The sequence below is a fragment of the Etheostoma cragini genome, chromosome 22, assembly GCF_013103735.1.
Source record: "Etheostoma cragini isolate CJK2018 chromosome 22, CSU_Ecrag_1.0, whole genome shotgun sequence".
Taxonomy (NCBI): Eukaryota; Metazoa; Chordata; class Actinopteri; order Perciformes; family Percidae; genus Etheostoma; species Etheostoma cragini.
This window is the reverse complement of record NC_048428.1, coordinates 21,517,143-21,528,845: the sequence shown is the minus strand read 5'-3', so window position 1 is coordinate 21,528,845 and position 11,703 is coordinate 21,517,143. Positions and strand designations below refer to the sequence as shown.

Genomic DNA, 11,703 nt, shown 5'->3' with positions numbered 1-11,703 from the left:
CCCTGCAGGTAACTACACACCCCTGCAGGTAACTACACGCCCCTGCAGGTAACTACACGCCCCTGCAGGTAACTAAACACCCCTGCAGGTAACTAAACGCCCCTGCAGGTAACTACACACCCCGTTAGGTAACTAACCACCCCTGCAAACGTTGTAATACTAAGAGCAATCACAGCCACTCAAGACGATGCTTGTGATTACGCAAGCTGCGACACACTGTGTCCCAGAAGCGTCTCTCCACTAAAAATACTGGCCATGTTTTATTTTTAACGGAGCCACGTGGTTTTTGAGAGGCCGGACAGGAAGTGGAAGTGCTAGAGCATCCGGTCATTTTTCAAAATAAAACCACTGTGAAGACTCCCGATGGTATATCATCACTACACTGTTGTAATAACTAAAACCCGGCCGTTTATTTCATCTGTGTCGTTCATAACTGGATTAAATGAAATAAACTATTTACTTTGCAGACCTTTTTATGGTAGATAATCCAGGAACAAAGACCAAAACACCGGTCCAGTCCTCTTTTTAAATGGTTTCTACCTGTAAACTGGATTTCTCTGACCTCCGCTCTCTTTCTCTCTGTCTTTACTATCCGTAGATTCTAACTGGTGATCGGACGCTGGGAAAACATCCCGTTTGGATGCTGCCGGTTCGGCTTTTAACACCCTTCGTTAAAAAAACGAAACCTCCGCAAAAACCCTGAATTAAAAGGATTTTGTTTTCACCTCGGGCCAAATTGTCTTAATTACCCACAACGGCACAAAGTTAACGTTTGAAACTGTGAAGATCGGTCGGTTGGTGTCGGCCGGCGAGCGGCAGACTGAACGTGACGTGGTTACCGGCCGCTGGGCCACGATCTCCACCTTCTAGTCACACCTGTCCTCCGTCTCTGCTCTTCTGTGTGTTTCTGTTACTGATGTCTGTGTTTTCACACTTTCTCATGTTATTGATTTGTTTTTGTTTTTAAATTTAAAAACACACTTTGCTCATGTGCAGCTAAAGTACTTTAAAATCCCGTGATTGTACGTTTAATTATCACATTAGTTGTCTTGATTCCTTTTTTTTTTAATTTGATCATATCTGTGTATTTTAGTTTAACGTGACACCAGCCGTTAATGTTTCAGTTTGTTTTTTTAATAAAAAAGATTTTGCCCGTCATTGTAGTGTTTTAAAGTCGAATGCGTTGCTTAATCTGGGGTTTGCAAAGACGTAAATACATAAATCTGACGGACTTTTTGACCTGTTTACAGTAGAAAGTTGTAGCACAGGTGAAGCTGAAAACACCTTTTTCCACCTGTGCTTTCTTAACTTTTTAAATGTGAAATTGTCTTCTGTGAAAAAGACGAGATGTGGTCGTGTTTCACACCTAATTCTGATCCACAGACAGATGTTTAATGATCCCTGTTCTTAACTTGGTAAAACTGAGGCAAGCAGTCACATTTCTTAATGTATAATTTGTGTTGCTACGCTACAGAAAAGGTTGTTTCCCCATTTACGTGAGACAAATTGATGTTTTCTAATCGGTAGGAAAGTCAATTTGATTAAATAATTCTCATGACAAAGTTTGTATTTTATCATCAGCTAAGTGTAAATTGGTCTAATAAACATTTCAAACGGGGGGGGGGGGGCTTGTATGGGAATTAAGAAAGAAACTAAAATAAACAAGAAAACTAAAAACTTTTAATCTTTTAGGGAAACATTTGGCTGTATAATTGTTTAATTGGCTGCGAGACGTTTGATTAGCATGCTCAAAGAACATGAGCATCACATGGTGAGAACAAGTGTCTCTATGACAACTAGGGGTGTAACCACGGTAACAATATCCCTATCGCGGTGGATTACCACAGTGGAGATGTGTTTAATCCTTCCCAGCTTCGTCCGAGGCTCCTAAATGCATCACTTACAATAGCAACATGTTACATTTATGTTAATTATTAAAGAGAAAGTAATGTAATTCTTAGTATTGTTTCTTGCTATATGCTGGTGGCTCTAACATTTAGTTTTGGTAAATACTTCACATGTAACGTCAAATACAACTTCATAGTCAACTTCGTGTTGGAGTTGTTAAATATCAGAGTTGTAGATCTTAAAGTCAGACATCTCTGGTTCAAGTTGTTGTTTCAGCAGCCAGTTAAAAGCCTATTATCTATATGTTTGTAAGACAATAAACACTGATGCACTTTTTGAATCTATTTCAGCTTGTGGAGGCCTGTCGGTGCTTTCTGAACATATTGGACACACTTTTTAAAAATAACGTGGTAATACCGAAAACCGTGATAATTTTGGTCACTATGACTGTAAGGTTAAATTTTCACACCGTTGCATCCCTAATGACAACTGAGCTGACTTAATTCTCTAGTGAAGGCCACAAGACGAGGCTAAAAGCTCCAGAAAAACCTCACTAGTGGACTTTAATAATGAGATTTGTTTGCCATTTCTGAGGTCAAATATGTGAACTGTAAAATTAGAACAAGTAGACATGCATAAAGTGAATTAACTTATTTGTCAAACGTTTTCAAAATAATCATTTTATTTTAAACCAAGTGTGAAATACATAATAAAAAAACTGTTTCTGGTTTCAACACCAACACATTTTTCCTAAGTTTTAATAAACACTCTTCAAAAAGCTAAAAGTCCCCAAATTCACAGAATACAAACCCTTCCTCAGCTACCACTGTTTTCATAATAAAACTCACAATTTATAAAATCTAACATTAGTACAGAATCAGCTGTAGGATACCAGCTGATAACAAAGCCTGGAGTCTCAACCTCTCCACCCTGCCGGCAGATAACTTCCCTTTAAACTGACTTTTTAAAGTACAGTGTACATATATTTGCAGGATGAAAGACATTTAAATTTTGGTGGAGGCCAGTTGGAAACCAAAAGGTTGAAATCTGTTGGTAGAAGGCACAGAGTAACCGCACTAAAACTGGTCAAAAGTACAACATTTAAAGATTTCACAACTCTTTAGTGAGCTTACTGTGATACATTTTCACATTCTGTGTTTTCAGGGATACGTATGATAGATCTAAAGGGATAGTTCAGATTTCGGGGGTGGACACACCCCAAGTTTAAAGATGCACGCAGAAGTATATATTCACCTCTTTACCTTGCTGTGAGACGGCCCTTTACTACAGGGAAGTATCTCCGTACAGTAGTTTTACCTCACGCTCAGACTAACCGACGGAGGCAGCAGTGGAGCAGCAACTCCTGTGTTCTGCGAGGTAAATTTTTTTTTTTAAAGATGTTTGGGGCGTTTTAAGCCTTTTTATTTGACATTAAAGGGGAGAAAGAGGCGGAATGACATGCAGCAAAGGGCCTCAGGTCGGAATCGAACTCGAGCCTGCTGCGTCAAGGACTAAACCTCTACGTATGGGGGCCCGCTCTACCAGCTGAGCTAACTGGGCGCCCGAGGTAAAATTATGTTGTTTTTGTTGAAGGAGTCTGGTGGCTTTGAAGAGAGCAGAGATAACAGCTTCAGTTCCCGGTCATAAATGGCTGTCGACAGCAAGGTGAAGCTCTAAAAATACTCTACATATGGAGAACTTGAACTTAACTTAAACTGATACAGATCTTGTGTCTCCTGCCTGCTTCTCCAAACCGGGAGGGGGGGGGTGTACCGACCGCCATCTACTGTAGCTAACACACTGACTATGGATGATAGGGCTTGGTTAAACATAATTGATTTTCCAATTAAAATCGATCTTGGTTAAGTGATGGGGATATAGATTAGTAACATTCTGAAGTCAATCTTCTCATATATGCCTTTCATGTTAGTCCCTTTAACCCTCATGTTGCCCTCATGTTGCCCTCATGTTGCCCCCATGTTGTCCTCATGTTGTCCCCATGTTGTCCTCATGTTGCCTTCATGTTGTCCCCATGTTGCCCTCATGTTGTCCTCATGTTGTCCCCATGTTGTCCTCATGTTGCCCTCATGTTGCCCCCATGTTGTCCTCATGTTGTCCCCATGTTGTCCTCATGTTGCCCTCATGTTGCCTTCATGTTGTCCCCATGTTGTCCTCATGTTGCCCTCATGTTGCCCCCATGTTGCCCCCATGTTGTTCCTATGTTGTCCCCATGTCACCCCAATGTCGTCCGTCATGTTGTCCCCATGTTGTCCTCATGTTGCCCTCATGTTGCCCCCATGTTGCCCCCATGTTGTCCTCATGTTGTCCTCATGTTGCCTTCATGTTGTCCCCATGTTGTCCTCATGTTACCCCCATGTTGCCCTCATGTTGCCCCCATGTTGTCCCCATGTTGTCCTCATGTTGTCCTCATGCTGTTCTATGTCAATGTTCTTTTTAATTCCCCAAAATAACATGATTGATTCCACCCAACGCTCTTTAAGTACAAATCTCTACTTTCATTAATTTTGGGGCGTCTTATTCAATTTTATAGCATTGTAAAACAAATGGAAGTGTTTTTGAAATAGTATTGAGTAAAAGTTGACATATTCCAGTCTGTGATTATCATCAACATCCATTCCTTTAATTTTAGTCTCAATAATTCCTAATTTCTGCTTTTCTAACTCAAACATTCCTATTAATGAGGTTTATTGACCATAAATTCCCAAAATAACTGTAAAACTAAAGTTAATAAGTTAGTGTTACGTAGTGTTGAAAACGTCGAAAGAAAGTGTTGAAAAAAAGGAACAAAAAAGTAAGAAAGAGTTAAAACATTAATTAAAAGTGTCAACAAAAGTGTTGATTTTCAATTTTGACGTGAAGACAACACGAGGGTTAAATAAAAAGTTCTTAAACTTTTTGGAAATCCTTAATGTAAATATTAACCTGGTGCATTGTAAATTGGTATAGAAACTGAAATGTTCCTAATTTAATCAATATCGAATCAGAATGCAACAAAATCTGGATCAATTTGGGAAATCATTGCCGATACCCAGCCCTCCTAGATAAGTATCTTCTACTACCCCACTTCAATAGATCTCAACTAAACTGTGTTTAGTTTTCTCCTGTTTTCTTTAGTTAGGAAGGTAAGTTATTGTTCTTCTTTTGGTCTTTATGGTTTGTTAGGTTAGACAGGGTTGTTTTGTTTGTTGTTTTGGTGGCAGGCCACCCTACAGTCTGGGTTACCATAGACCTTTGTTTGAATACCAATAATGTGATATGTGCAACAAATACATTTGGACCAAGACTTAGGTTTTGTGGCCGCTTGGGGGACGGGGAAGATGGGGCCAATTAGTCTGATGTATGTTGCGTCCTAGGCACCCCTAGACTGGGGGGTAACACCGCTTCAAAAGATCTGAACTATCCCTTTAACGACAGGAACACAGTGAATACTGAGAGTTCCTGTGCAGTTACATGGATGGAAGTTTGTTTGTGTAAATGCAGCCAGAGATGAAGAGGAACTGTACATCCAGAGAACTGGTTTCACCGCGACGCCTCTCCTGTCACATCTTTTTCCTTAATCCCGTTACCTATCACGTCGCTGTGTTACCGGATCTCACAGGTTTAACTCTCGGTATCAACTCCCCAAAAACCCCCCAAAACCCCTGCCTCAGCCGAGACCGACGTGATGGCTTCAATCGTACGAGACCATGTGTAGATTTTCCAGTAACCAGGAGTTAATCCACAGCACCAGCCGGGTCGTCTTCACCGTCCAGTGAGGAGGCTGCGGCTCCTTCTGCGGGGCCCCCTGGTGGCCCGGAGGCCCCGTGACACCCCGAGGACTTCTGGGCTCGGCTGAGTTCGACGAGTTTCCGTAGAAGAAGAAGCGGGTCCGGTCGGGGAGTCAAAGGTGAGAGTTGCAGGGTAGAGGACGAAACGCCACCTCCATGTTCTCCTCCATGATGATGTCAAAGCGGCACATTAAAGGCCTGATGGAGAGGAAGAAACAACACAATATGGCCATTGTTTATTAATCTGAAACCATTTTGATTTATGATAAATAACATAAACCAGGTCCAGTCTCTGTTTGTTGCTTTTCTTTCTCTTATGGGACAGAAAACATACAAACTTTGAGTCTATTGGTCAGTCATTGGTGGAGGAAGTACTCAGATATCTTATTAATTACAAACAATTGAAGGTACAAGGTATCAAGAAAGCTTTTAAATTTGTCACATTTAACTGTTTTATATTTAATCGTCATGCTTCGGTGGACTGAACATTATTATAATTAACAGTATTTGTAAAACAATCAGCTAAAGCTTTAACCCTCCTGTTGTTTGACCCATTTTTGAAAGGTTTCTATATCAGAAATTTGGGTTTCTTTCAAACAACTTGTCCAAAAAAGTAACGTGGATAGATCCCAACAACGCTCCTCACAAGTTAAATAAATAATGAGTTGACTACTTTCATTGAATTTGGGTGTTTTCGGTCAATTTTATAGCATTTAGGGAGAAAAAATAATAATAAAATAATAATAAAAACTCGTGGGACAAATATATAAAAAATGAAAAATGTCAATAAAAATGACAAATGTGAACAAATGTAAAAAAGTTAATAAATGTAAAAAAAAGTGACAAATGTAAAAAAAAAAAAAAGACAAATGTAAAAAAAAAAAGTTTTAAAAAAGCTTTAAAATTTGGCGGGAAAAAACAAAAAAATCAAAAGGCTCATAAAAAGTCAAAAAAAACGCTGAAAAAGTGACAAAAATATTGGGGGAAAGACAAAAAAGTGTCAAAAAGACGACCATAACCTTGATAAAAGGTTTTTAAATTTGAAATTTTGATTCAGAAAAACTAAAATTTAATTTGCAGGTCAACAGGGAGACAACACGAGGAATAACAAACAAAGATTATTCGATTAGTTGTCAACAATTAAATTACTTTTAAGTTGTTTTTTTTATGAATGAATGTGAATATCTTCCAGTTTCTTCTCTCCTCTGTGACAGTAAACTGAATATCTTTGAGTTGTGGACAAAACAAGACATCAGAGGACGTCATCTTGGACTTTGGGAAACTGATTTTTGACATTTTTTCACAATTTTCTGATATTTTAAGGACCAAAAAACTAGGACCGACCTCTCGGGACGCTCCAGCGGCGTGAAGCGTATTCGCAGCAGTCTGATTTTGTACCGCGGGCCGATCACGTTGCCGGTGTTGATGCGCATCGAGATCTTCTGGATCGGGTGCAGGTCCTCGTCGAACTGGGCCAGCAGCCGCGTGGAGGTGTACTGCTCGAACCGGAGGAGCTTCCTACGAGCAGAGAGGAGAAGGTTTGGTGGAGATGTTCCGAGGAAACCTTTGTTTTACATTATAATCCCCGTGTGTTTCAGCCATTACAGTCATGTGTGTGTCAATGTGATGTCTTCTACGCTGGGGGGTGCATTAGCAGCAGTATCCAGCAGGGGAGCTCTCCAGCACAGGTGCAGGTGAAGGTCCCAGGATGAGCATTCAGTTTATAGAATGTGTCATGTAGAACAATGTTTCCCAAACTTAGGCTCGGGACCCAAAATGGGCCGCAGACCCGTTTTATTGGGTCGCCAATTGGCGTAAAATGCATATCAATCTTATGTGAATGAGCGTTTTTTTTTGCTCCACTGGTTTAAAAATGTAGATGTTACAATGATTCATGGTGTGTTTTTGTAAATTTGGGTACTGGGGAGACACCAAATTTATCTTTTGGGTCTTGAGCTGAAAATGTTTGGGAACCACTGATGTAGAATATACCCGTTTTGGATAAATACATGTTTAATCGCAAACAAAAGAGCTTAGAAAATAGACATAGATAGATAGAAATGATGGTGTTACAGCAGCAAAATCATTCACACAGCACAGAATATGAATGTAAATGAAATACTAGAATACATACCAACATACATGAAATAATAATAATAGGAATAAAATATAAGAATACATATTTGAATAAATATTGTGATAAAATGTAAATGAACCAATTGTGCAGGTTGCACTTTAGTGCAGTATTGTGGAGTCTCAGAGTCTTGTCTAGCACCACCCAGTGATGACGTGTTAAAAGTTAAAAAATATTGAGTGCACGCGTCTAACTAGCTTTTCCCAGTCTAACAATCTCTGAGACGTTTAGTGGCAAAAGTCACCAACACTGTAGAGTAAACGCTGTTTTTCAAAAAGTCCTTAGCGCCCTTTTTAAACACCGCCGTTGTGTGTTTCTGCAGCTCAGAGCGTCTTTTTGAAGTTTTTTCAATACAATCCTGGCCTAGCAGATGACACTATTGTTCCCGGTGTTTCCCAGACAGACTTACTGGTCTAGTCGGACCTCTGTGAAGTTCCTGCCGCTGTGCAGCCGAATGAAGACGACCCCCCAGCGGAGGTACTGGTTCCAGGTCACCATGTCCACCCTGTAGATCAGCTCTGCCGGAAAGAATCACACAAATTCACCTCCAATGTGTAAGTAGAAGTAGAAATCTCAGAGAAAATAGGCTTTTGTAATTTGAATGAACTGTTGCAGTCATCGTCATCATCATCATCAGGGACATCAGTCTGGTCATTATAAATTATGATATGATATGATTAGGAAGACGGATTACAGCGAGTTAAACATGTTTCATTGTTGTGTGCATGTCACTTTTTTGTCATGCAAGTTGTTGATTTTTATCAATGGTCAAAACCGGTTTCAACATTGATTACCTGACTACTTGAAAAGTTGTGAACTAATCCTTCATTGCTAATTTTTTGTCAATTGTCTAACTGTTCTACCTGAGCTGTACTTGTATAAACTGTTTATTTATTTATTTTTGTGTGTGTAAAAATCCTAGTTTGTTAAGAAACTAAAGCAGACAAATGTAGTGGAGTAGAGATAGGAAGTGGCATGAAAAGGAAACACTCAAAATTTAAGTAACTTAAATTTGTACTTAAAATAAATGCAAATGCACTTTAGTTACATTCCACCACAGATGATGACTCAGATTTGACTTCATGAAGGTTTCGGCATCTACAGTTTTTCTTAATCTTACTGCTGCAGTAAATCTGTTACGCGAGCGATGATTTCAGTTCAGTTCAAGAGCTTTATTTGTCGCTGAGGGGCGATTCATTTTGCTGCAGTAGCAAAGAAATCGACATACAGTACTTAACAACGACGACAACATCGATTAAAAATACAGACCAAATGGGGAAATAAATACCACAACATTAAAAGTTTAAGTCCCAGTGTTCCTTATGTGCAGATGTTACTTATTCTCTCCAGAGTTAAGCAGAGAGATAGCATAGAGGATGAAGGAGAGTTTCTATCTATGTGTTTAGTTAGTGGCTGACTGAAGCGGGAATCAGAGGGCAGCATCTTAAATTCTGCATTTAAGGGGTGGGAACTATCAGACATGATGGATTCTGCCTTATTAAGCACATGTATATTGTACAGATCAGTTGGTTTCATCTGCTGAATCCCAGTGATTTTGCTGCTAACTTTAATTACCATTGCTAATGTGTTTTTCTGTTTTAAAATCAGAGAAGCATACCAGCAAATACATGAAAAGGTAAAGAAGGACTCAATAAAAGATTGTAAAAAAACAATGTCATCAGGGATCTGTCCACTTGAGTCTCAGCTAGCTTTCTCAGACGCAAGAGACGTTTCTTACTCAGCATGTCTGTGTTTAGTTCAAAGGACAACTTGTTATCTGATCTTGTGTTTTGCTGAGACTCGATGTGTTTGACTCACTCCTGTAGGGCAGCGTGGCCGTGGTGCTGAAGAAGACTTGGGTCTGTCCGAGCTGCAGCAGAGTCTCCCTCCACTGACTGACGTCGTAACCTGCAGGTGAGACCAAGCAGGTGAGTCCACGCAGGTAAGATAAGACATTACGCTTCCATCGGTTTTGCGGGTAAAAGAGCTCGTTACAACATCACTTCCCCACCTACCGAGCACGGGACAGGAAGCGGGTTTAAAGGCCTCGCACTGGAGACAGTGGCCTTCCAGGAAGACGCTGTAGGACGAGCAGGGGTACCCCGTGAGGGTGCAAGTCCGGTTCAGGGCGCACAAGAACAGGAACACAGAGCGCTGGTGGTCACACACAAAATAAGATTTACCTGTCAGAGACAAAAGACAAAACGGTGAGAGTGTGTTGTTGTGTGTGGATCCATATACACAACAAATATCGCCAGGTACCCAGAAACCTAAATATACTTTACTGTACTTTACACACAAGCAAGACACTATGACAGAAAGGAAAATAAATAAACAATCCAATCTATTAATGAATAGCCCCACTTCATAGTTACACTTCCTGTAAAAAGTGACCAATAGTATAGTTTTTAATGTAGTAAAAAAACAGCTTCCCTTTCTTTGTACACATTCTTTTTGTTTTTAGTAAAATATGTTATTTTTTCCAAGGCGGTGAGTGAGTGTTTCTGACAAGTATTGTGTGTTTTGTGAGTGTGTGTGTGTGTGTGTGTCTGTCTGTCTGTCTGTGTGTGTCTGTGTGTGTGTGTGTGGGGGGGGGAATCACCTGCGAAGATGGTTTTGGGACACCCTGGTTGGTCATTTCCACCGTTGGCGTAGAAGTCAATATGACCATGAGCTCCTGTCAGTCCAAATGCTGCCAATAGAAATACATAGATTTAATATTACAATTCATTAATTACTTGTGTAAAAATGTCTCTTAACTCTTGTGCATTATTAAGGACTTTGACTTTTGATCATTTTGGCTATAAAATGTTTTTATTTTATTTGGGAAATTGAACTCTAGCTCCCATAAGTCTGTAATCAGCTTTGTATTTAACCAAAAAAAGACACTCAGACCCTAATGGACAAGAATGTTTTAGTTAAAGTGAATTTATAACACACTGTTTGATACCTACGGCCATTAGTGCATAAAGATCACTTGTTATTATTTTAGGTTTTCACTTGTTGACCCTTTGCCTCGGACTGAAAGTTATCCATCCTGTGTGGCGCATGTACACATGGAGGATTGTGCCTCGACGTGGAGGTCTAGGGTTTGAGTCCAACCTGTGACAATTTACGGCATGTCTTTCCCCCTCTTTCTCACCTAGCTGTCCTGTCCCTTGAAGGTGGAAAAGACCCCAAAAAGGATCTGTTCTGAGGGAAATTGATGCTATTTTACTAGTTATCCACTAGAGGCATTGTTGCTACCTTTAGGCCGAGTTCAGAGCAGTAGATCAACATTGATTTTGATGCAATACATAAAAATCAATGTTGTTGCTATTCATTGACTTATTCAATACTGTGAAAAAGAAATCAGCCTAGCTTTAAGTGTACATAATATAATTCATTGTATTTGAGTATTGCACGTCAGAATTGCACAGTTGATGAAATGTGGTAAATAATTTAAAGGGGTTGTAGCGGTTGGCAGGGTTGTTATAGGTCTAATGAGCCTCGAGATTAAAGGTAATGTAAGTTTATCTTGTACAGAACTGTGTGTGTGTGTGTGTTTGTGTGTGTGTGTGTGTGTGTGTGTGTGTGTGTGTGTGTGTGTGTGTGTGTGTGTGTGTGTCTCTCTCTCTTAATTGTATATTTTTACAATATAATTTTGTTTTCATCCCATGAAAATATAACTATAATGAGAAAAGCCTTTTAGACTGGAAATGTCTACAGTTTATGACATCACAGCATTCTAGAACACATCAAAAGAACTAATGGCCAATCAGCTGTGAGTTTATGATGACATCATGAGTGAGGTCACAGAACGTCCTTAGAGGAGTCTATAAATAGAAGCAGAATAGTCTTAAAGTTCAGCTGGCTCCGGAGCTGAGCCGGTTGGAGCCCCTGCTCCGGCTGCTGGAGAGAGTCTCTGAAGAGAGGCTATGTGGCCTCGGCAGA

General features: G+C 39.9%; 2 protein-coding genes across 2 annotated transcripts in view; one reads left to right on the top strand and one right to left on the bottom strand.

Annotated features, from left to right (window-relative positions):
* zgc:112982 (uncharacterized protein LOC503771 homolog) overlaps positions 1-680 on the top strand; it is a 12,735-nt gene extending 12,055 nt beyond the window's left edge. The window contains exon 11 of the mRNA XM_034861699.1: positions 599-680. Within this exon, the coding sequence (XP_034717590.1) occupies positions 599-612 (14 nt within the window). The 3' untranslated portion in view covers positions 613-680. The remainder of the gene's footprint in view (positions 1-598) is intronic.
* Positions 681-4,994: 4,314 nt separating this feature from the next.
* Positions 4,995-10,730, bottom strand: LOC117938280 (lipase member H-like). The gene is made up of 7 exons (XM_034862804.1): positions 10,721-10,730; positions 10,373-10,462; positions 9,786-9,953; positions 9,589-9,678; positions 8,180-8,288; positions 6,981-7,154; positions 4,995-5,834 (listed from the first exon to the last, which is right to left on the bottom strand). The coding sequence occupies exons 1-7, from the start codon at positions 10,728-10,730 to the stop codon at positions 5,750-5,752; spliced, it is 726 nt and encodes a 241-aa protein (XP_034718695.1). The 3' UTR covers positions 4,995-5,749.
* Positions 10,731-11,703: the final 973 nt, after the last annotated feature.